The sequence below is a fragment of the Falco rusticolus genome, chromosome 12 (genome assembly GCF_015220075.1).
Source record: "Falco rusticolus isolate bFalRus1 chromosome 12, bFalRus1.pri, whole genome shotgun sequence".
NCBI classification, from domain to species: Eukaryota; Metazoa; Chordata; class Aves; order Falconiformes; family Falconidae; genus Falco; species Falco rusticolus.
In genome coordinates, this window is record NC_051198.1 from 12,961,931 (window position 1) to 12,986,281 (window position 24,351).

The 24,351-nt window shown below is 52.6% G+C and overlaps 1 protein-coding gene across 2 annotated transcripts in view; it reads left to right on the forward strand.

Moving 5' to 3' along the window:
- Window positions 1-24,351, forward strand: part of TMEM63B (transmembrane protein 63B) — a 48,096-nt gene that overhangs the window by 17,001 nt on the left and 6,744 nt on the right. The window contains exons 2-16 of one of the 2 annotated variants that reach the window (XM_037405354.1): window positions 11,724-11,922; window positions 12,508-12,587; window positions 14,299-14,337; window positions 17,955-18,045; window positions 18,862-18,899; window positions 19,660-19,802; window positions 20,093-20,144; window positions 20,435-20,543; window positions 21,085-21,155; window positions 21,953-22,033; window positions 22,163-22,286; window positions 22,376-22,509; window positions 22,653-22,790; window positions 23,064-23,217; window positions 23,462-23,568. In XM_037405354.1, coding sequence (XP_037261251.1) covers window positions 11,746-11,922; window positions 12,508-12,587; window positions 14,299-14,337; window positions 17,955-18,045; window positions 18,862-18,899; window positions 19,660-19,802; window positions 20,093-20,144; window positions 20,435-20,543; window positions 21,085-21,155; window positions 21,953-22,033; window positions 22,163-22,286; window positions 22,376-22,509; window positions 22,653-22,790; window positions 23,064-23,217; window positions 23,462-23,568 — 1,538 coding nt within the window. In that variant the 5' untranslated portion in view covers window positions 11,724-11,745. The remainder of the gene's footprint in view (window positions 1-11,723; window positions 11,923-12,507; window positions 12,588-14,298; window positions 14,338-17,954; window positions 18,046-18,861; window positions 18,900-19,659; window positions 19,803-20,092; window positions 20,145-20,434; window positions 20,544-21,084; window positions 21,156-21,952; window positions 22,034-22,162; window positions 22,287-22,375; window positions 22,510-22,652; window positions 22,791-23,063; window positions 23,218-23,461; window positions 23,569-24,351) is intronic. The other variant, XM_037405355.1, reaches the window with a different exon arrangement.

A 24,351-nucleotide genomic window follows, 5' to 3' on the forward strand; every position in this document is an offset into this window, starting at 1 on the left:
AGCAATGGGTCTTGGCTCCCACTGTGAAGATCAAGGCTGAAGGGCTTAGCCTGGCAACAGGGGCGGCAGGATGGGAGCAGCACAGTACTTCTGAGCATGGTCCCTCTCAAGGCTGCAGCTGTGGCTGCGATCAGGCAGTTCCCCACTGATCTGCACTCTATTTAGGGCAGTGCTTTCCATAGAAAGCAGCTTCCAGGTTACAGGCTGCCTTACAGCAGCTCCAGGCCATGATGTTTAGCTGTTCCTGGGTGTTCTCCAGACTCAAGCCCATGGAAGGCACCCATTGTTGTTTTTCTTTGTGCCATGGCCAGGAGATGATGTGGCTGCCTGGCAGACATGCCTGAGGGGGCTGCCTGGCGGGTATCCAGTCTTAGTTCTTCTGTGTGATGCTGGTCCATCTGGGCAGGAGGGCCCTTCCTGACCACCTCCAGTAGCCCTTGTTGCACAGTGTTTGGTGTGCTCCACATTGTTTCTGGGGTGACTTCCAAGCCATCTCCTTCATGTCAAGTCAGGGTTTCAGTGGTTCAGGAAACAAAGTAGGTGTGAGGAGCACCTTGGCTTCAGCTGGGCCTGCAGGCAAGAGGCATCCAGGTTACCAACTGCAAGTCTTAGTGGACTTTCATAGGCTTGATATTTGCTCTTGTGGAGCTGTGCTCCCTGGATAAACAGTGACTCAGAGCAGCTTTGCCCAGTTAAAGTACCGTTCCTTTGTTTGTCCTAACATTGAGATAGAGTCCAGTTGACATGAGGCTTGCACTGCCATGTCTTACCAAAAATTCAGCGCCTTCCTCCAAGTCAAGCAGCCACTCTCTCGCACGCTTTTATCTGCAGCTCTGGGAGCTGGGCTGCTTGTCTTGAAGTACCACTTCGGTGTTCCCAGTCTCAGCTAGATGCTGTTGTCTCTGTGCCCAGTGCCCAATCGGTGCTTTGTTCCCTATGTTCCCAAGCCAGGCCCAGCTCTTCTTGCCAAGCCCCACAGGGTGGAGGGAAACCATTGAAAAGAAGAGCCCGGTCAGCATCTCTCTCAAGTGCTGGTGACTGGCTGAGAGCCTGGCATCCCCGGCCTGGTGCATGCAAGTGACTCCTGCCTGCAGACCCCAGCCCCACAGTCGAAGGCAGGCAGAGCTGCCCTGAAAATGCAGGAGTGTTCAACCCTCATTTTTCCCAGCAGATAAAGGTTATTACGGAGCTGCCTCTAGATCAGATCCCTCTGGCAGCATCATAGCAAGCATTCTGCAGAAGAGGATTTGGGACATCTTTGGCTACTGATATGCCAAATGAGATCCAGTGGGTGTCTCTCTGTAGCATAGGTGAGGCCTTCGGGCGAGGACAGTCTCAAGGCTGTATTTAACGTCCATATTGAGCTCTGGCTGGGCACTGAATAAATAATAATGTTCATAGCAGAGCAAAATTGGTGTCTCACAGCTCCTGTCTCCCTTGTTAGAGTTCAGTAGCTGCTGCGACAGTGCATAAGGGGACCTGCATGCTGTAAAGCCTCAAGGTTTTTCCAACGTCACAATGTCCTAGTTCGGACATCCTTGTGGCCAAGGTTGCCCTGTTGCTCTTGGTTGTACTGGGTGCTGTGCTAGCCCTGTGCATAGAGCCCTGATGCTGTGCTGTTGGTTGGGCTGTGCTGCTGTTGCCAGAGCTCTGACTCCTGTCATGATTTCCCCAGCAGATGCAGAATGCTCATTCCTAGATGTCCTCCTATAACTGGCCTGGCTTGCTGGCCAGATCCAGACCACTCGCTGGGAGAGCCCTTTCCTGATGTCTGCTGTTGTTGAGGAGCAATTTAGTTCTTCTGCTGTGGCTGCCAAATCTATTCTTAGCATGCAGTCATAAAGGGAGCTCAATTCTGCCTGCTGCAGGGCTGTGATTATGTTGACCTTTGCTTGCCTGTGCTTTGGGTCCTTTGTAGACCAACCCTGCAAGGCAAGTGCTACCCTAGGAGTGTTGTGAGGAAAAGGCAAGGATGTCCCCAGCCTGAAAAATACAAACACTTGGAGCTGCAGTCTGTTTAAGGACTTTTGAAAAGAATCAGCTTTTATTTGTATAGGAAGGGTGCAGGTGCTTGGGTTTGGAGTTCCTGTTGTTGCGGGAGCAACGCTGAGAACCTGCTCCAGGTGGAGGTCATGCAGCATCCTGGCTGCTTGCCCCCCAGTGCCCACAAGGGAAGGCGTTTCCCTCTAGGCTCCCTGATTTTACATCCCATGTGTTTCCTGCTGGATGAGAGAGCCAGGCTGGTGGGCTCTCCTTTGCGAGTGCCAAGCTTCCTCACCTTCTGATGTGAAGGAGGGTTTTTCAGTGTGCTGCTAAGCATCATCTCCAGGGATGCTGCTCTAAGCAACTCATGCACCCGCTTTGTCACCATTCCCAAACTTATGCACGGTTTCAATTTTCCTGGATCTCTATGGAGCACTTGCTAAAAATAGGGTCATGAAGCCTCAACCCTGTGGTGCATGCACCAACAAGTGGTGGTGTCAGTGCTTAAGGTAAAAGGACTGGGCAAGAGAGAAGCTTACCTCCAATAACTTCTGAGTGAGCAGCTTGCATGCCTCAGAGTAAGGAGCAGGGATGCTCCCAGGGCTGATGCAGTAGGGTATCCCACCAGCCCTTGGTGAGGAACCAGCTGTGGAACCCTGAGGGGCAGCTTGGATAACTCTGAGATCCTCCTTGCCACTGTGAGGTGACTTGCATCACCAAGGGTTTCCTTGGTGGGAACTGCTGATAACACTGTGTAGGTAAGCGATTGCAATCATGCCCAGCAGACAAAAATGCCTTTGAGTACTGTGCTGCAAGGAAGTAAAGGCTCCTGTCATGCAGAACTGAGGAGGAGGAGACGGTCAATGTGACCTTGAGAGACAAGCTCAAAACCATGGTTTTGGGATAAGTGTGCTTCACTCAAGAGGAAAAGCTGGGTGCAGGTGAGAATACCCAGTCTGTGGTGACTGGTAGAGGACAGATATGGGGCATGAGGGAAGGCAAGTATGTTAATACTCCCCTATGCACAAGAGCATTAAGATCAGAGATAAACAAGAAGCTCTTGAGATGAAGTGAGCTTACTGATAAACAAAGGAAAAAGGGATGAGAGCTGGTGTTGAGAGATGGTGGAGTCTCCATCCTCGGGTTTAGTAAATGTCCATTGGGAGTTGGTAGAGTTGCTACTGCTGGCATGTTGGGTGATAGGTGAGGAAGCCCTGTTTTCTGGGACTTACTCCCAACCAGGGCTTGGTTGCCATATGGCCAGTGCTTTGCAGAATATACAGTGTGAAGTCCAGTGCCTCGTCAGTCTCACCACTCAACTTATTTTTGTTGCGTTTTCTGTATCACTACCAGTATATGCCTACAGGAAACAAGGGAAGCCAAACAGCAAATGGTAGTTCTTTATAGACTATAAAGTACAAGCTGGCAGACAAATTATTTCTTTCTGATAGATTTACAGCCCAGGAGCTTGAAGGCAAAGTGACAGGTAGATATATTTGGAACTAAAGTGTTTGATTCGGTGACTCATGAAATCTAACACTCAAAATTTAATGCAAATCAGGTTGCCTGTGACTCTGCCGTGCAGAGTGAGAGCTGATTGATGTGGAGAACTGTTGGATAGGTTTGAGCTTCCTCTTAATAGCAGAGGAGGAGACAGGCCCTTGCTGTGGACTAGGGTGGGGACACATGGATGGAACCCTGGGGGTGTCCATGTGGTGTCAAGACTCCATAGTGTTTTTCCAGGAGGCAAGCAAGATGGGACTGGGAACCTCTCCTTAGTGGTGCAGACATGCCAGGTGCCACAGCTGTGCTGGTTCCTTGTAGCAGTTGGGCTGCCACCTTGGCAGCAGAACTGCAGTTGGGTGCCACACTTGCATTAAACTTCTCTGGACAGGGAGGGGACACACTATCAGCCCTTTCTTGATAGACAGGGACAGACGCCCCTTGCCCAGGAGCACCTGGTCCAAAGGGATGTGAAGACTCAGGCAGGAGGGCAGCAAGGTGCAACATGGGAGCAAGATGGCAGAGCCAGAGAAACTAAGGACAGATTAGCCAGCTGAAATAAGATGACCATGAACTACAGTGTATTAGGGTTTTGAGCTGTGGTACAGCTCCTCTTGGCATGGTACGTTATGTTCAGGCCACCATATGACCAAAAGCACTACCAGCAGATTGGAGGGAGTTGCTGTAAAAGAGACATAAAAAAAAAAAAAAAGACGTAGCTGTCTGGAGCTAAATCTGTATGGCTTGGCAAGGCAGACAGTTTCCAGTGGGTGAAGGCAGCTTGAAAGGTTTTGCTGATGTTTGAAGGCAAGATTTTGTGATGGACTAATCTGGATGATCTTGAAAGGGACAGGAGTTGAGAAATGGGCATGTTCCCTAAGCTTCATGGGAGTTAGTGCCGAAAAGCTGTTCTCCTTATTGAAAGTCATGGATGAGAAAATAACTTCCAAGAAAGAAGTGTTATGTGGCCTGGTCAAGGGAGGACTGTCAAGATGAAGTTGTGGAAATAAAATGGCATGGTTTCACCTGAAGCTTGAAGATTTCCCTGATGGTGAGATTCCCCAGCTTGTGTTTTTTCCCAGGGGAGTTCTTCAGGCAGCCCTGACTCAAGCCTTTGAAATGAAGGAGCAACCCAGTACTGAGCCCCAGGAAGTAAGCGGGAGTCTCCAAAACATCTGTGTCTCTTCAGTGTCACCCTCTAGCAGGTTCAGGACAGTGTTGGGAGGAGTTCCCCTCCTCCTTTAAGGTGGGGAAGCCATGTTTCCTTCGTGTTTTGCTTACGAACTGATCTCTGTGGGTCTTGGTTGCCTTTAGGAAGAAGTTAAACCTAGGTTTCTCAGGGATCCAAAGGCTCCCTGCTGTTACCATCTACTTCCATCTCTGCCAGGCACCATCCCAGCACAGATGAGTCACTTGTGTGGTTGGCTGTGCTGGGAGCAAGACCAGGGTTCCTGAGCAGCAGGGTGTACACAGCCAGCAGTGTGCAAGCTGTGGCAAAGTGGACGTCTGAGCAGCGTGGGGCCAGGAGCTAGCCATGACAGTGAGGGTACCTGCCACCACTGGGACTGGAAGCTGATGTACACAAAAAAAAGTGTGATGCCCTTTGCTGGTAGATACTTGAGGCCTGATACAAAGCCAGCTGGAAGGACTTTGGACCCAGGGCAAGGGTGCACTTAGTTTTTGCTCTGAAGAAGCTGAGCTTGCCAGATAAAAGCTTTGGAGGCCTGGTGTCTGCTTGGCTAGCTCATACAGATGACAAGGCATGCAGAGGAGCTTTGTATGTTGGCTGGAGGTGATGGAGAGGAGATAGAGATGCAGGGCTTTGGCAGGCCCTCCTCCTTCCTGGTGATACAGGACTGATCCCTGTTGTATACTCATTGGTGCTTTGCCCAGGCTTGTCTGAAATGCACCGGTAGCACATTTGCTTCTTTGATGCTTTTTTCCCTTGGCCTGCAGATCATGTTCCTCCTTGCTGCACCCAGCACATCAGCACTTCTGTCCCTCAGCTGCCTGAAAGTCCCATGCTAGGTCTGAAGCATGGTGCAGGGCAGCTTTCCCACCACTCTGTCTGCAGCAAAAGTGCTATTTACCCCTTTTCTCTGCTGCCGTACTCTGAGAAAGACTTTCTGCTAATTTGCCAGCCCCCTCTTCCCAGTCTTTCCTGAGGCTTTTCCCTGCTCACTTTCCAAGAGTTGGACTGTTCTTCCTGTGGTCTGTTCGTGGCTGAAAGTGGTTTGCACGGAGTTTTGCTGGGTTTTGCCATCAAGGTGCAGGTAACCTAGGTGACTGGTGGGTGAAAAGGCTTCCTCAACCTTTGGTGCCAGCAGCTGTGTGAGGGTCCCCAAGTGCCCAGTGTAGGCAGGTCTGTGCTGCCCTGGCAGGCAGGGGCTCAGGGTGGCACATCCTCCAGGCTTCGGTCTCTGGCGTCACAGCATGGATCACCTATGGTGCTTGGGAGATGAAGGGGAACCCCAGAGGAGCAGGTCTGCAAGGTACAGGCCATGCCCACGGCACCCTCAGGAACCAGAATGCACCTCATCTCCCTGGACATCATGTCCTGGATATTTAGAAAATCTTGGGTTGTTTGTGGGTTTGGGTGGTTTGTTTTTTTAATCTGGAAATACCCCAGACATGCTGGGTATCCAGCTGCCTGTTTGTGTGCCCCCAGCCTGTTGTGAGACTGTCACATTTCCATAAATGAATGCTTCTGTACTGGAGCACAGTCTCACTGTTCTAATTACAGATGGGGTTATTAACATTTAATGGTGAGAAAACAAATGAACATAGCTTGTGTGCTTACGTCACTCTGGCTGCAAGTGCAGGCGTATGCTTTATTGATTTATATTTTTCTGCAAGCATTTCTCAGGTCACCTCCTCGTGTCTGACTGGAAGAACACAGCTAGACACTTGCCCATGTTGATGCTTTCATCTTCTTGTAAGATGGCTGTCCAGCTTCTGCACCACTCCTGCTTGAATCCTAGCAGAGTGCTTTCTCTTTTTATTTCCTCCTGGTGCCAGGGGTTTGGCAGAGGATGCAAGTGCTGGACATGAGGGGCAAAGACTCCAGGGTGAACTGGTGAGGAGAATGGGAAATACTCCATTTGGGAGGGCCCACAGCACTGTTTTTATCACATGCCCTGGCCACGCTGTGCTGCAACAGAGTTCAGCGTGGGGCAGGCAGCCTGCTCCATGGGCACCTCCTGGTCCCCTGCCCTGCAAGAGCCCCTTGGGCCTCTATCAGGTGTCACCCCCTGCCCAGGCTGTGGGATGACTCTGCAAGCATCCTGATGCACGTGTCTCATCCTGCAGGCTGAGACACAGCCATGGAAGGGCCAAGGCATGTCATCATGGCCTTCCCAGCACTGCCTTCTTCCCTCTTTCCCTTTGCAATGGACAGATGGGAGTGTGGAGGTTTGCTTGACTCCTACATGGGTGCTCATCCAGAGGAAAACCCAGCAAGCTGTGCTGATCTGCAGTCCAAGGACAAAGGCAAGGAGAAGGAGAGCTGCTGCCCTGCTGGGTCTGCCAAGCCCTCGAGAGCAGCAGTTCCCAGGGCTGCGTTTGCACGAGGCTTATCAGGTGGGAGCTGGGCTGGAGGCTGCATGCACTGCAGCGCCTGGTGGGATGTGCTTTAGGGACTTCAGCTAGGAAGTGGGATGTCTCTGCTCCTGACGTGTGGGGGTAGAAGCATGGGGCAGTGTAGACACACTGTTCCTGCTGGGGATGTGGAGGCTGTGGTGCAGGGCAGGGAGCAGTCTTTTCTGGGGATGGGGGAAGTAGGGGGACTGCTGTTCCTCCGTCTCCTCTTCCTGCTGCTTATAGAGAAGGGGATGGAGTCCAGTATTGCTGAATAAGAGCCAAAAATGCCTATGCCTTTTGGCAAGTCTTTCTACACTGAACTTGCTGTTTTGAGGAAGTCAGCATTTAAATGCACAGAGTGCAGGAGGGGAAGGCCCAGGGGCTTGCATGGGACCTGGTTTGATGTCCTGCTCCTCTTACTGCCTACTTGGCCCCGCTGTGTGCTGTAGTGGGAAGCCATGCTTGCAGTCAAGAAAGGGCTTGGATACGCTGGGCTGGTTCCCACCACCCCAGCCCTCACAACAGTTTCTCACCAACTCCCTGCACCTTAGCTGTCTTGATGTGCAGGAGCTCATGCTGCTGTTAGCATCTCAGCCCAGGTGGAGCCAAGCTTGCCCTGTCCCACAGCCTGAGAGGGGCAGGAGGGACCAGGAAGGGCACCTTCAACCATGTCTTGGTCCAGCACAGCCTGTGTGGTCACAGGAGCTCTCTTACCTGCAACAGCAGCATAGGTGTAAGGAGACATGCAGAGTCTTTCCCCAGAGGTGGGCAGTGGGATGTGAACAGAAAGCTTAGCAAAGCCGTCTCTGCCTTGGGTGGAGGCAGGGCATCTGATGGGTATTTGGGGAGGGGGGCAGCTGTTGATGGAGAAGTTCCCCTCTCCCTCCCACACTGCTGGAGGGGATTTCCTTTCGTAATTGGGCAGTACACTGCTGCGTTGCAAGGCTGTGCTTGCTGCAAGCGCCACCTTTCCTCCCTGCCTGAACTTTGCTTAAAACACTACACCCAGTTTTGGCTGCCTGCAGGACCAGCCCTGCACTTTTGCAGTATAGGGCACATTGCAGCATGCCCTGCCTGGTGGGGGCAGAGGTTTGCACATGAGGTGCAGACTGAGCATGACGACAGAGATATTGCCAGGCCCACAGGTTGCACTGTGCCTGGCAAAAGTAGCCAGCCTCTCGCTCAACTGATAAGCACCTGGAAAAGGTCTTTGGATGAAGGATACTGGGTAGGCACTGTCAATGAAACCTGCAGAGATGCTCACCAAGCTTTTTCTTCGTTGCCTAACCTGTGTTGTAGCATCAGAGGAAGCTGAGCACCTTGGTGGGTCTGACCTGAAGTGATGTTGATGGCAGGTCACCTCTAGCCTGTAGCTGGGGGAGCTGGAAGGACAGAAGTGCTCTAGACATCCCTTGAAGAACATCCCTTCAAGCTTTCCCAGCCTTCCCACACGCATAAAGCACCTCTGTCTCCATGGGGAGCCCCTTCTTGTGCTTACCAGCTGGATGGGGAGGTTGCATACCTAAGGATGGTGCTGACTGCTGCTGTGCCGTCTGGTTGGGCTGATGAAAAGGCCATGTAAGCCTTGGGCATATATCGCAGCTTTTCCGTTACTGGGTGTTTGCTCTGGGTTACTGGAGAGGCTAGGAAGGTTTATCTCCAGTCCCTTCCAGACCATCCTCTAGGCTTCAGAAGAAAAATCCATCTCTGGGACCTGTCTCTGTGAAATGTGGCTTAAATTACCCATAAGCCTGCAAAATTTGTCTTGAACATGTAATAGTTTGTATAAATAATGATTATGATAGTGTTGTGAGCAGTATGAGCATATGAGCTTCATTTCTTTTAGTAAGGTGACTGGAAAATGGGGCTATAAAACATGCAGGAATGAGGTAAACAGTTTGGTCTCTGCAGAGGAAAATCATACTTTCCTGATTTGTTGCAAGTCTTTCAGTACTTTGGTAAAATAATAGGTAATATTCGGCCAGCTTGTGTAACTTGCTTGGATGTTCAGAAAACCTCTGAAATTCCCCACAAAACTGTTAAAAGAAGTGTCCACTGGAGGAGATGTAGAGTCCTGTATCAAAAGCTGGCTGAGGGTCCACAAACAAGGCCTAGGAGCAAATAAGCAATTTCAGTGTGACAAGAGCAGAGGGATGAGGTCCTTCACTATTAATGACGCAGAAAAGGTAATGTCCAGAAAGGTACCCAAAATCTGCCGATACCCTGAGGGCATTCAGATTTGTCAAGATGAAGTGACTCTAAAGTAACACCATATGAATCAAGAGTGGTGTGAGGCGATGAGAAAGGGGTTACTGAGAAGCGTGCAGCTGCGCGTGTTGGAAGGAATGATTTGTTCCGAGACATGGCTGGCTTCTGAATTACCGTGACTACTCGGGGCCGCAGCATTGCGGGCCAGTTACAGAGATGCTTTTCCTCAATACGCAAAGATGCTGTCGGAGAAGTAAGTCATGCTCAGCTGCACGAACAGTAGTGTAAGGAGAAATGCTGAGAGCATCAAGATGCTGTTCTGGCAGTCAAGGTCATTTCCCTATTTAGGATATTGTATGTGGTTCTGGTCATCTTTCCATAGGGTCAGAAGAGAGGATATATTGGGGATGTGCGGTGAGAGTGGTTAGAGCTGGAAGACACCTCGTGACACGGGAGGGAGGGGGCACTTAATAGTAGTGAGCTTAGTAGGTCTAGAAAAAGTGAAGGCTTTTCTTTTAGCCTTTTCTCACTGTGCAAGGAGAACTGAAGGTTGTGGAGTTGCAGTGGGATCATAGTCTTTCATTCAACATCTGGAACTCATTGCTGCAAGACACCATTTACAACCTAAAAAGTTTACAAGATTCCCAAAAAGAGTAATGGCAAGGTTTTTCACTCTGCAATGAGTCCATCGAGACTGGCACTTTGGAGGTAAAAGCAGAGGGGTATAACCATTCACACTCCAAAGCACATAACTTTCCTTTGGTGAGCCCCTTCCCATTCCTTCCCTGGAGCATTCCACATCTGTCATTGATTCAGCTAGGGTGAATTATCCTGCCTGGCTTCCCACTTGGTTCCCAGCTGTTATCTCATGGCTTGGCTTTCTTCTCCTGCTTTTCTACTTCTTTTTTTCGGCTCCTGGCAGCCCTGCTCCAGCCCTGTACCTAGGAATATCTCTTAACAGGCTGCTTGGGTCAGCCAAATTGGAAAAGCCATGCCCTTTAGTACGTGTACCTAGCTGGGCTTTTGCTTGCCGTGGTGCCCTTTGTCATTGGTTTTTGCAGCTGTGCATCCATGCCAGCTGTGCCAGGAGGGATAACTTTGAAGCCAAGCTCTCTAGGATGCCACAGTAAACAGTTTGGTGGTCATTATCCAGTCAGCATTGGGCTGTGATGCTGATAAATATCTGCAGCCAGGCAGGAGATTGCCAGGATATACCTGTGATCCGGAGGGAAGAGCCCCGTGCCCTCTCTGCTAATGTCACCATCCAACACAGAGCTAGAAGGGCAGGGCTGGTGGCAGGGTCCGTCTCTGGGACGAGAGGCTGAAACCGACACAGGGCAGGCAGCATGGTGGCTTCCTTACACTTTGGGCAAGTGATGGCTCTTTTGCCCAGCCCACCAGGATGGTATTTCTGGGTAAGCAGCCCCTGAGCATTGCCCAGAAGGGATGCTGTGCCTTTCTGCATCGTATGTGGTAGTAGTGAAGGATTTGGGCTAGTGGTTGGGTGCTAGATAAGAGGAGTGGTTCACGAATCGGCAGCCTTAGTAGATCTTTCCATCTGTTGTCACTGCTTCCTTCTGCAGCTGCTGGGGTTTTCTGTCCCCTGTTCCACAAAGTGGTTGTGTTTTCTGCTGTTGACTTGTCATTTCTAGAGCATCCCAGTCATGCTCAATTTGCATTTATTCATTGCTAGCATGGTCCTCTCTGTGAGTTGCTATGCACAGGAGGAAGATCTCCTGGTGTCCAAGCAGTGATGCTGACCCATACCCAGTTGTGGGTCTTGTAGCAATTTGGGGAGGTAACTGAAATAAATATTTGACCAGCTAAATGGCAGAGCCTAAGCCTCCTCTCTTCCTTCTGTGTAGTCGCATCTAAATGGGTCCAAGTCAGAGGAAGGAAAGAAGACAGGCAGGGATGTAACCAACTCTGATGGGTGCCCTGGGGCTGAGGCCTGCAGTGAGCAGAGTGTGGTGATTAAGCCTAATAAAGCTAATGGCATGCAGCCAGGCAAAGGAAGTTGTGGAATCATGATGCAGCAACTGTCCGTAGCAGTTTGTTTCCATCATCCAGGTGTGACTTCACGCCCCCACCACCCCACCCTTTCATTCCTTCCTGTACTTAAACGTTCTCCCTGCTGAGGGAGAGAGGCTGAGACACCATGTCCTCAGGAAGAGGAGTAGTCTGTGAGAACGAGGTGCACCTAAATGATGTGTCGGGGAACAAAGAAGGGAGCTCTGGGACTGTGTGGTGGGACCACAGCTGCTGAAGCAGCTGGGCTCTTCCAGCACTCCCCAAACTCAGTAGGCTTCTCCAGATGATCTTGTTCCCAGGGAAATCCTGTAGCACAGAGGAGCCTGAGGTAGCAGGCAGGGCTGGCCCCTAACTCCAGCAGGGCTATGCTGTTGTCCAGCTGGTGTGTGTCTAACCAGGTGTTTCTCTCCTTTCCCCAGGGAAGACGATGAAGCTGTAGAGATGCTTCCCTACGTGATCGCCACCCTGGGCTCAGCAGGGGCCGCATGCAAGGCCTCCACATGCAGCAACAGCACCAAGGACTACTGCTACAGTGCCCGCATCCGCAGCACTGTGCTGCAGGGGTTGCCCTTTGGTGGGGTGCCCACTGTCCTAGCCCTTGACTTTATGTGCTTTCTTGTAAGTCTACCTACTGTTGCTTTAGCACCTTCTCCCCTAATTAGCTGTGAAGGGAGGACTGTGGTTGAATGGTTAAGAGTTGAGGGCCCCAGGTACCATCCCTGACTCTGCTGCTGTCTGACTTTATGGTCCTGATTGTGTGGCTTAGTCACTATTGACTTAACTCCAATACCACCACAGTGAGCCTGTGGAAGGGTGTTGCAAACTTTTGTAAGGACATGGGTAAGGTTAGGTCAGTCCTGCATCCCAAAACTCCCACTTATGGTGCCAAGTCCCTGCAGCTTTACCTACCAAAAGGCTTTGGTTGTTCCTGCTTAGAAACTGCAGGACCACAGATGCTGTAGGCATAATCTTGCCTCCCTGGGACCTGAGGGTCTTTTGAATCCTGTGCCTAACTTAGCTACTGTGTGTTGCATCCTGGACCTCTGCCTTCCGTAGCCATCAGGATAGTCTGCTTTTAACAGTCCTGGGGAGCTTGTGGTATCCTGTGGTCTTGGTGTGCTGTTAGCTGAGCAGTTCTGTCCCCTCCTACCATCCCTGTTCCTGTGGCTCTCATCTCACAGCTCCTCCTTTTCTCTCTTCCAGGCACTGTTGTTTGTCTTTTCAATTTTGCGTAAAGTTGCTTGGGACTATGGACGCCTGGCCCTGGTGACTGATGCTGACAGGTAAGCATGGGAGAGGGGCAGGAAAACAAGGCATGAGCGGTACCCTTCTTCGCTGCAGGGCAGAAGGGATAAATCGCATGTGCTGGAGGCAGCTGGGGAAGAGAAGCAAGCATGCCAGTATCCCCTGAGCTCCAGGAACAGGAAGAATCCCTGTTTACCAGCTTTTTTGTTACAGCATCCTTCTCTTGACACAGGGAATGGTCCCTGCTGTCTCCATATCACTTACAGTCCCTACAGTGACACAGGTGTGCAGGGACCCTTACAGAGGAACAGCAGATGGAGGGAGAAGAGAGGAAAAGAGGTCACAGGAAGGGTGAGAGCTGCCACAGTGAAGTCTTTGTTAAGCCTCTGAAGGTGTCTTTGTGGCTCTGCTGGATGCAGCTCTTGTTAAGAGCACTTGAAAGTGGTAGGCTGAGTTTCCAGGTGAACTACTGCTGTGCTAATATTAGTTTAGCTCATGTCCCAAGTGCTGATGAGTTGATCTGGGTATGGATCCTTCCTGCCCAATACATTCATGGGCTACAGTGTCTGTCAGCAAAAGCTGGGGCCCATTGGGGATGGCAGCTCCACAGCAGTGTGAGATGCTATACTTGTTTTTGCTGTCAACAGCAGGAAGGCCAATGATTACTTATGCCACTTCAGAACAAGGAACTCTCCTTGATTAAGCTAGAGGAGTTGTGCAAGGTAGTCAGCCTCTCTGCAGCAGTGGTTTGCTGTGCCAATGGTACTTTTTCATGTGCTGGAGGCCAAGTGTGGCTTCTGAAGGCTGCCTTTGGTAGGTGGTTCTTCCTCTTGATCACCTGCACACCCAAAGGCTCAGATGGGGCTGAGTTCCAGCCTCTTTGGTTCCTTTGGCAATACAGATTCAAGCAAGCTGCTCTTGAGCACTCCCTGCACAGCAGTGGGAAGAGTAAGAGTTGTTTTCTTTCAGCACCAAACAAGTAACTCTGCTGGTTTAGCTAAATGGTCCTGGATAGTGTCAGAGAAGTAGCTGTGTCCCTGTGGCTCCTCTGCTCCTCCTTTCCTGGCCTGGCTGGGGAAATGAGCAGTGCGGGGGCATTAGGGGAAAGCGAGGAGAAGGGAAGCTCTGACCTTCAGTGGGGAGAAAGGGATGGCCCTTCTTAGAGGCTGTGCTTGAGCACCTTGGGTGCAAGGGAGTGCAAGCAGTGGCTGCGTGCAGAAAGTCAGAGGGGCACCAGCTATTTGGTGAGGGAGGGCTGGTAAGCACAGCACGAGGAGAGGGACAAGGGCTGTGGATCACCAGGACCAGGATCCCAGGGAGGAGTCCCTGCTGCTTGGCCCTTCCGTGGGGTGGGATGAGCATTTCAGGAGGGTGGGGTGTAAGTGTCTTGGCTGTCTGGGTTGGAAGGAGGGGTGTGGAAGGGGAGCTCAGGTGGCAGACAGTTCCTGTCCCTCAGGAGCTCCCTGGGATGCCCATGCTGTGGAGCCAGGCTGCCTTCCCAGTGAAGCCAGCTTCCCTTTAGCTGACAGCAAAGCGCTCTGCTGCTGGGCTGGTGGGGACTCCGGGTTGTTGTGGCTTGGGGCAGTGCTGGGCTCTGGAAGGAAGGTCTTCTCTAGCCTGACCATTGGCAGGTTTCTGTTCCTTAGGATGGTGTGGAGCCGTGTTGGGTGCATAGCTTCCTGCAACAGAGGAGACACAGCACCTGCTCCCCTGGTTGTAACCTTTCCCTTTCTGTTTCTGTACCCCCAGGCGCCGACGCTGGCAGACGGAGCGAGAGGAGCGGGAATAGTATGTTGTTTTTTCAGGGTCTTGTTTCTTCTCTCTTTCTTGCTCTCACTCTTTCTCCTTTTCTCTTGCAGTTTTCTGTCTTGCTTCTGAACTAATCTAAGTGGCTGGGAGTTTGGGTGTGGATTTGTGCTCTTCTCTTTTCCTCCCCTTTGTGTCAGCCACTACCACAGCTGGATGCACCCTTTGTTTTCCCCTAGAAGTCCTTAAAGACTCCTTGAGGGCAGCAGTGCCAAGGAAGTCCCAGTCCTGGCTGAGGCAGAGGGTGCCACATCACATACCCTGCACTACCTACCCATGTGCAGCTATTCTGCCTTACAATGGAGAAAATAAACCTGGTTGCCTGAGCCTACAGCACTCTTGGGTCACCCAGGTACAGGGGAGCCTCCTTTGCCTGGCCTCTCCTGTGTGAGGGTGCCGCAAGGGCTGTTCCCATGTTAGCTGCAAGGTCAGGCAGATGCACAGAGACTATCTGGCAGGCAGTTGGAAAACTCCTTTTTCTTTTACCCCTTGAAGCTGCTGGGACAAGGGCAAGCATTGGCCCTTGTCCCTCACCACCTACCCCTGGCTGGCAGCACACCCAGCAAGGCAGCACCTTTGTCGTTTCTCTCCTTGCAGAAGCAAACTTCCTGCCTCAGTGCTGCTGAGAGCATCTTCTGGCACCTTGACCTGGCATTGCCCATTAAGCACAGCCATGGACCTCCCTCTCTGCACTTTCCTCTTTCTTGCTGCTTTTATGCCTAAGAGCATCCCCCGTGCCTTGCCGACTGGCTGGGTGGTACGTGCTGCAGAGGAGATGATCAGCTGGTGGTGCAGAGTCTGCAATGGTCGCTCCAGCCAGGCTGGCACACGCCTGAGGCTGGGGCAGCAAGCTGCAGCCTCACTTCTCATACTCCATTGCTTGCAAAGCAGGGGCCTGCCACTGCTGTTGCCTTGAGAGGGTACAGGGATGCTCCTGGTTTTGTAGTTGCTCCTTGCCCCCAAAGGAGGAGAGCAGTCAGAGCTGTGAAAACAGAGGTGGTAGTAGCTGTGGTACATGGCACAGAGGGGACCCCTCACTCGTGCTTGAGCGTTTCATTGGTGGTTGGCCCTGCTTCAGGTGTGTCTGGCAAGTTTTCACTGCTAATACCTTGTGAGGGGAGTAAGGCAGAAGTAGCAGAGCTGTCATGTTCTGAGGCTTTTCAAGGGGGCCACCTCAGTTTTCCTCATGAGTGTTTGTGTCTCTCCAGGGGACCACTTCTTCCTGCTGCCATTCTTCATCTGAGCTTCATGGAGCTCTCTGCTGACATCCACCCCACCCTAAACATACTGCTTGAGCCGGAACAGTGTTGATAGCCAGAAACTTCCAAAAGCCTGTGGAGCTCAGCAAGGAAACTTTGTCCTGGCTGTGCTCCTCCAAGGCTGGTGGCATCTTCCCGTTCCAACTGTTCTCTGCTGGGACGCAGTGGTAGGTGGTGGTTAGGGACATGTGTATGCCACCTGGTGCTCCCAGCCCTTGAATGTGCAGCATCACTCTTGGTGTAGGAGGGGATCCTTCTGTGGTGTGTCCCTTTGCCTGAGAACCAGCAGGTTCTGCCCCTTGCCAGGGCTCGTGGTAGCTATCCAGCGCTCTTAATTGGTGACTTAGTCTGTACCAGGAGTCATGGCAACCTGCCTGCACCTCTGCGTGTAAGGACAGCGATCACAGAGCCCTGTGGGGCTTGCCACCCACGCAGCCACCTCCTGCCTCGCACTGCCACAAGCCCTTTCCATGGCATGCCTGGCCTCCCCTCCTGGAGCCTGTGATTCCCTTGGCCTGAGGCTAGCCATGCCTCAGACCCTGTCCTTCTTGCGGCAGGGCTGGCACCAAACTTGGGGTAGCAGGCAGGGTTCCACCACAGTCTTCCTGCAGTTTAAGGCAACCTTGCCTCCACCCACTTGCTTTGTTAGTGCTTTGCTTTAAAAAGCCTCCGCCTAAGTGCAGGTACCGTTGGAGCTCCCTCTTCAGCTTCCCATTTAGGCGAGGTTTGGCCTCCTCTGTCTTCCGAGCACTGCAGGTCATCCTGATTATCATCTGCATCCCCCTGAATGGTGCTGAGTTAGCCTGGTCATCTCATACCATGGCACTCCCCTCAGTTGTTCCCTCCTGTGCTGCATCTGCTGCCACTGTCCTCTGCTTTTCCAGTACCGATGAGCCAAAACCACACAGTGTCATGGTGCTGGGCTCTCCTCGGGGCTGCAGACAGCAGGAATTTGCCCCTGCTCCTGCACCCAGCTGCAGCATCTCTGGGATTTTTAAAGGGCTGAAGGTCTGAGAGCTTGATTGAAGCTTCCTCTGTCCTTCCAGCAGAGCAAGGTGTCGGGCCACACAGTCGCAAGGCTGCACACCACTGTCTAATCTGCACTGCTGTAGTCCCATGACCTTCAGCTAATCTCCTTTCCTTTTCTGTGTTACTTCCAGCTAGGGACTCAGCAGGTGCTGCTCTGCTCTGAGGGAGGCCACGTGTCCATCCATCTTTCCTTTGGCAGGGTCGTCAGGGACTTTGCTTGTCTTTCTTCCCATAGTGTCATCCCCCTCATCTCTAGCACTTCTCTTAGCTGCTGCTTCTCCAGATTCTTGTCCATCTGATCTTCCTGAGCCTGTACTGGTTACAGGGAGACCATGTTTTCATCTGGGGTTCTTCATTTGCTTCTAGCCTTCAGATCAGCCATATCTCTTCTTGTACCTCCAAGATCCCAGCCTGCTGTTGTCATCTTGCAAGTGCTATTTAATTTAGGTCTCTGGACGATTTTCTTGTCTCCTTTGCCAGCTGCACGCTGCCTCCATTTGTAGTGGGGGCTGTTGTCTGTCTTGAATGCTTCTGCTGCAGGTTCTTCATCTAGGTCTCTGCCTGTGCCTGGAGTAAAGAGTTCTGGGATATTCACCTCTCTTGCTTTCCTGTCCTTTAGCCTGTAGTCATTCATTTCTAGCAGTCTGCCCTGCTCCTGCTGGAGGGATTTCCAGGCAGGAGGCTCAACTGAGGCTGTGGAGCCCGTTGGGCTGAGCCTGGTCCCAGGCAGCACAGCCACTGGGGCTCAGCTGCGTTCCTTCTCCCGGGTTTCCCTGCACTGAAGTACTAAGGGCAGGGAGGACTGGTGTAGCGGAATATTATAACCCACCAGACTCCTGGCCTTCCTCTTGCCTAAGGTGAGTGAGGCCCTCCAGGATGGGAGCTGCTGCCGGCACCTCTCCGGAGTGCCGGGGCTGCCGCCTCGTGGCTGCACTGGAGCCAGAGGGGCTGTGGCACCCTCTGGTTCCCACCTTCTGTCCTCTATTTAAACTAAACAGGCCTCAACTCTTTTCCGTGGCAGCTGCTGCCAGCCCGTCTTCACAGGGGCTGCTGTGTCAGGCGGGTGCCTCTCGGAAGGTGCTGAGCGAGTAGCCTCCATGGCCAAGCCCATGGGAGCTGCCAGGCTCGGGCTGCCGTCTGAGGAGGGGTCTCTGCTTACTGCTACCTCTGCTCTCTGATCTCACCTCTCCCCATCTCACTGGGGCAAACTGACCTGAATTAACCTCTGATCTTCCGGGTGTTCTTGGTTCCTGCCAGGCTGCCTCCTTGCATCTTCTAACTCTCTCCCTCACCTCCCACTTGTCATTTTAGCGTAGCCTCCGCCCTCCACTCTGACAACCATGACCGCTACGAACGCCTCACCTCTGTCTCCAGCTCTGTGGACTTCGACCAGAGGGACAATGTGAGTAGTAGCAAGAGTCAAAACACCTCACCTTTGAGTGGCCAGGAGCCCACAGCTTGTCTGAACCAAGGATTCTTCAGAAGAAACACTTTTTGCCCATTCCCAAGCCTTAAGTCCCACACCTTGTCGTGTGTGTGTGTGGTATGGAGCTCAAGGAGACGTAACTAAGCACACGTCTAGAAGCCACATAAATAAGTAGGCTGTACATTCCTGTGGCTTAACGGACATCTGTCCAAACTATCATCTCAGCATTACAAACAGTACTTGCCAGCTCCTCCTCACACCATTGTCTACCTCTACTGCTGTATTCTTCTCTAAAGGGGAGTTACAGTTCAGCAGGACAACAAGGTGTGATGGATAGGTTGTGAAGCTCCCAGGAAATACTTCTCCCCAAGATGTCCTTTGAGAAGCACTGGCTTGGCCCAGCCTGCCTTCTTGGTCCCTGCAGAGCTCCTCTTGTCCAGGATGATGGCTAAAGTACCTGTGTGGTGAATTTTCTGGCTATCCCTAGGCTGTGGAGATCTTCCATGCTAGCCAGGAGCCCATGGGTTGCCTGGGAGGTTGAGCTGCTAGTTGGTAGGGGACAGCCGCATGGCGGAGTCCAGCCTGTGTTGTGCCCCGTGGAGTAGCACTGTCATCTCTTTCACCTTGGCCCATCTATGGCTCTGCACCTCTGGGTGCCTGTGGTCTGTCTCTCCCTGAGCCGTGTCTGTGGAGGTACAAGGACACCGGCCTGGTCCCTGAGCCTTTGAAGGAGGGAGCAGGGATAAGGGAACACAGAGTGATGCGAGACCCTCCTGTCTCTGTCCTGCACAGGGTTTCTGCTCCTGGCTGACGGCTATCTTCAGGATAAAGTAAGTGCCCCAGGACCTGCGCAGGGGGACCCACATGGGGAAGGAGGAGAGGCAATGTGGGGCACTGGGACACCTAGCACAGTACAGCTGTGTGAAGTTGCTGCCCTTGCTGCAGCCCCTTCTCTGAAGAGCACAAGCAAATTGGGTCCCCAGAGAGGACAAGCAAAGACGGGACTAGATGATGAGTCCTAAAGTTAAAACTAAGGTCACACAGTGAGGCTGTGACAGAGAAGAGCACCCAGCCGCCAGGTCTCCTCTGCCTTGGTCCCATCTCAGAAACACTGATCACTGCTCTGCAGAGATGCCCCTCTCCCTGAGATTCCTGCTAGGGACACTGCTGTCCAAGGAATGGCTGCAAAGAGGGAACTGGAAGATGCAGGGAGATACCCCCAGCCTGATGATGCTCAGGAGTAGTCTCCTGAGCACGTCTTGTCTTCAGAGCATTGTGGGATAATCTCAGCAGGAGAGGCAAGGCCCACCAGAAGGGTGTGAGGTGGGGTTTGCTCATGTCCAGCTGCCTGTCCTGGGGGGCAGGGGCATGGGTACTGGGGCAGCAGTAAGCCTTGTGCAGGCAGGTTTCTGCCCAGGCTTTTCAAGGCTGGTTCTGGGCTCCCTACCCCGGGGCCTGGACACAGCTCTGTAGGGCAGAACCAGGGGTGCCGTGTGTTCTCGAACCAGGAGGGGAGCCATGACCCAGTGCTTTTCTCCAGCACCCAAGGGAACGTAGAAGATTGCCTGACAGCTTTTCTCTCCCTGGCAGGGATGACGAGATACGGGACAAGTGCGGGGGTGATGCAGTGCACTACCTGTCCTTCCAGAGGCACATCATCGGGCTGCTGGTGGCTGTGGGTGTGCTCTCCGTGGGCATTGTGTTACCTGTCAACTTCTCAGGGGACTTGCTAGGTGAGAGCAGGGAGCCTTTGGCTGGGCTGGGGGAGTTGCTTTTGACACTGTCTCCCAGACCACTGGGGAGCTGTGGAGAGCAGGACAGGACTAACACAGACAAATCCTGGCTGCTTTTGAGCCATATGCTCACATTATGCTTTTGAGCATAATGCATCCAGAGGGTAATCCTGAGCAGTGTGGGGTTTTGGGCTGTTCTGCAGTTGAGACTTCTGCCGTAGCCCACCCTAGTGGTGCTCTGTGCCACTCGCTATAAGTGAACATGCTTGTGTCTGCCTCTTTCTCCCCAGAAAACAATGCCTACAGCTTTGGGAGGACAACTATAGCGAACCTGAATTCCGGGTAAGTGTGGGTAGGGGTGGGATAGATAATTGAGGCCCTCAGGGGTTATTTCATAAATGTCCACTTGCTACAGAGGCTCACCTCCTTGAAGGTTGCATGTCTGCCCCTTGCTGTGAGGCTGCTGTCCCTGCTCTAATTTCCAGGCTGAGCTCCTGGAATTTGGTTGTAGGGCATGTGGGTGCCATGCTGGTTACACTGCTTGTGGCCCCAGCACCTTCAGGGCCTGACCAGCCACACGCAGACTTGTAGTGGTAAACTTGCATTGACTTTTGTGGTCTCCCTTGTTACAGGAATAACCTGCTGTGGCTGCACACGTCCTTTGCCTTCCTGTACCTGCTGCTGACAGTGTACAGCATGCGCCGGCATACCTCCAAGATGCGCTACAAAGAGGATGACTTGGTGAGCAGGATCTGGCCATTCTCCTAGGCCCATTTTCCCATGCCCTTCTGTCTAATCAGGTGGCCTTTGAGAGAGTGCTGAGGACCCCCCTTCCCACAGCAATTTGGGGCTGTCTTGTTCTGGCTGCTCTCTTATTCTGCCTGTCCAGAGGTAAATCTCCTTCAGAGCAGCAGCCCTGACTGCTTGTGGGGAGACAGGAGAGGCCTGCGCTGTGTGAATCTGTGGGGGACCCTATGCCTTCCTCAGGAGTTGCTCCAGCTGCTTTTGCCTCCTTCATTTCTGAAGGGTAGACCCTGTTTCTGTTCAGGCAGCTGCAGTGTAAGCCCCTAGCCTGGTAATCTGCAGTGCACCAGGATGCCAACAGCTAGTGGAAGCATAGGAGATGGGGAGCTCTGGGTGCTAGAAATGATGGGCCTGCCCTTCCCCATCACTGACCTGAGCCTTAGCCTTGGGGTTTTGCTGTAATCCAGTCTTCCACAACATCTGCATCTACCTGCCCTCACCTCTCTTTTTTTTTTTTTTTTTTTTTTTTTCCATCCAGGTTAAGCGAACTCTCTTCATCAATGGGATTTCAAAATATGCTGAGCCAGAGAAGATCAAGAAGCATTTTGAGTGAGTCTCACTGTGTCCCTAATTAAACGCTGCTTGGTAATGGGGGTGGTTTTATTGGGGTAGCGCTAGTGGAAGGGCAGTAATATATTGAGAGCAGAAAGCTAGTCAAAATCGGTGAACGCTTTTATTTTGGGTATCTCACTTCTGTTTTTCTGCACAAATCTTTATCTGAATGTGCAGTGTCCTTCGGATATGCCCAGCTATCTCTTGCAGAGCCATAGGGGGTCAGTGGTAAGCAGTGGACAGGACATGTCCAGGTTCAGAGATGAGGTGCAGGTAGGAGGCGCTCAAGCAGTGACTACGGGATGTTGTGGTTCTGCTTCTGCTCTGGTCACAGACTTGTAGAAAAGTGTCTTTTCCTTTTTTAACAAAAAAAAATAAATAAATTCCTTTTCCATCAGGACTTCAGTGAGCACACAGTCACCACCATGTTTAGAAGCACCAGGGGGAGAGGAGAAATTATTTTTACTCTCTGGGAGCCCTTCTACCTCTTTTCAACCATAAGCCCTGTGGCCCATGAAGGCAGAGAAGGGGGTGTGGGGTCAGAGGGGTTACTTTCTGCCACAGAGCAAAAGTCCAAAGAGACTCCTTGTGCCAAAGCCCGGGGGATGTAGTATTTGCCCCATGTCTTGCTGCTTCTGTAAGGGCCTACTGGCTCCCCCGCTTCCCGCAGCAAGCTCTTGCTGTGTGTCATGATTCTTGGCCCAGGGCAGGAGCGAAGTCTGGGATGTGTGGGGTTTGCTTGAGGGTACAGCCTTTGGTGCCAGATGTGATGAGCTGGTGCTTCGCATCCACAGGGAGGCCTACGCCAACTGCACCGTCCTAGAGGCCCGTCCCTGCTATGATGTGGCCCGACTGATGTTCCTCGATGCGGAGAGGTAACCCTGGTCTGGATGAGAAGTCAGGGTGTGCTGGTCCTGCGGGCTCCCCCTTCAAGTGCCACAAGAGCTCTTCTGAGCTGCCCTCTTTCTTTCCTCCCTTTCTTCTCTTCTGCTCTCCTGTTTCAGGAAGAAAGCTGAGCGTGGGCGAATCTACTTCACCAACCTGCAGAGCAAGGAGAACACACCATCCATGATCAATCCCAAGCCCTGCGGCCATCTGTGCTGCTGTGTCATCAGGGGCTGTGAGGAGGTGGGGGGAGAGCTGGAGATGTTGGGTGGTGGGGCATGTGGGGGCTTGGGTCCCCAGGTCTCTGCTCTGACCCCTATCCCCCTGCCCAGGTGGAGGCCATCGAGTACTATACCAAGCTGGAGGAGAAGCTCAAAGATGACTACAAGAGGGAGAAGGAGAAGGTGAATGAAAAACCTCTGGGGATGGCCTTTGTCACCTTCCACAATGAGACCATCACAGCCATGTGAGTGCAAAGGGTCCTGTCCTCCCCCAAAAGGTGACCTGTCCCAGCTCTCACCTTAAACCAGAGGAATGCCAGCACTAAGGCATGCTCCTCAGCTTGTCCTTGCCAGGCCTCTGTGTCAGCACCTACCTCTTCTTCTGCAGAATCCTCAAAGATTTCAACGCTTGTAAGTGCCAGGGCTGTGCATGCCGTGGGGAGCCCAGGGCTTCCTCCTGCAGCGAGTCCCTCCACGTCTCCAACTGGACCGTCAGCTATGCCCCTGACCCACAAAACATCTACTGGTGAGCAGCTCTGTGGGCTCACTGGGCCCTGCCGATGAGAGAGGGGTGCACCTTCTCTTCCTCCCCATCTGCTCCTCTGGTGACTGAATGAGTTGTTCTTGCTGAAGCCCAGCCGGGCTGAGCTAGAGGTCTGATCTGACCTGGAGGAGGAAGGCATAGGGCTGACACCTCAAGTGCTATTCGTGCAAGCTGGGCCATGGTGTGCACGTGAGGCCCTGGACCTGCCCTTTTCCTCCATGCAGCCATCCTGATGCCCTCCTTTCCCCCTCCCAGGGAACACCTCTCCATCCGGGGCTTCATCTGGTGGATCCGCTGCCTCGTGATCAACGTGGTCCTCTTCATCCTCCTCTTCTTCCTCACCACACCTGCTATCATCATCACCACTATGGACAAGTTCAATGTCACCAAACCCGTGGAGTACCTCAACGTAAGGCCTTTGGAGATGGGTGCAGGATGAGTAGCATGGGAACCACACTGAGGCACAACAGCCCTGGAGGGTAGGGAAGGAGATTGCCCGCATTTCCCAGGTCCTGTCAGCCTGACCATGAGGGGGGGGTGCAGCGGCAGCCGTGGTGCGGGGGGCTCAGCATCAGCAAAGACAGCTGTACCCGTGTCTGGTACAAGAGCTGCCACACCATGTAACATTTGGTCTCTTCTCTGCCTCATTGCAGAACCCCATCATTACCCAGTTCTTCCCTACCCTGCTGCTGTGGTGCTTCTCTGCTCTGTTGCCCACCATCGTGTATTACTCTGCCTTCTTCGAAGCACACTGGACCAGGTAAGGACAGCCAATGCCTATTCGTAGTCATACCAGTGTGCTGCCTGGCCACTAGACACTTCCTGCTGACGTAAAGCTCCCGGCTGGATCCTTCTGCTTGAACTGCTGCCTTCCACTCCCAAGTGCAGTGTTATGTTACACCTCATGGATACTTGTGGTGTGCCGTGGACAGCTGTTCTGCCAACCCTTGGCTGCTGTTGTGCAGCCTGGTTGGCTGAGCAGAGCTTGACATAGGTCTACAAGAAGTGTGGTGGCTTGACCCTGGCTGGATGCCAGGTGCCCACCAAAGCTGCTCTGTCACTCCCCTCCTCAACCAGGCAGGGGAGAGAAAATGTAACAAAAGGCTCGTGGGTCAAGATAAGGACAGGGAGAGATCGCTCAGCAATTGCCGTCACAGGCAAAACAGACTCGGCTTGGAAGAATTAGTCAAACTTATTACCGTTCCAAATCAGAACAAAACCAACCCTTCCCCTCCACCTCTCCCTTCTTCCTGGGCTTAAGTTAATTCCTGATTTCTCTACCTCTCTCCCCTGAGTGGCACAGGGGGGTGGGGAACGGGGGTTATGGTCAGTTCCTTACACATTGTCTCTGCTGCTCCTTCCTCCTCACTCTTCCCCTACTCCAGTGTGGGGTGTCTTCCATGGGAGACAGTTCTCCATGAACTTCTCCAGCATGAGTCCTTCCCACGGGCTGCAGTTCTTCACACACTGCTCAGGCACGGGTCCCCCGCAGGGTCCCAAGTCCTGCCAGCAGACCTGTTTCAGCATGGGCTCTTCTCTCCGT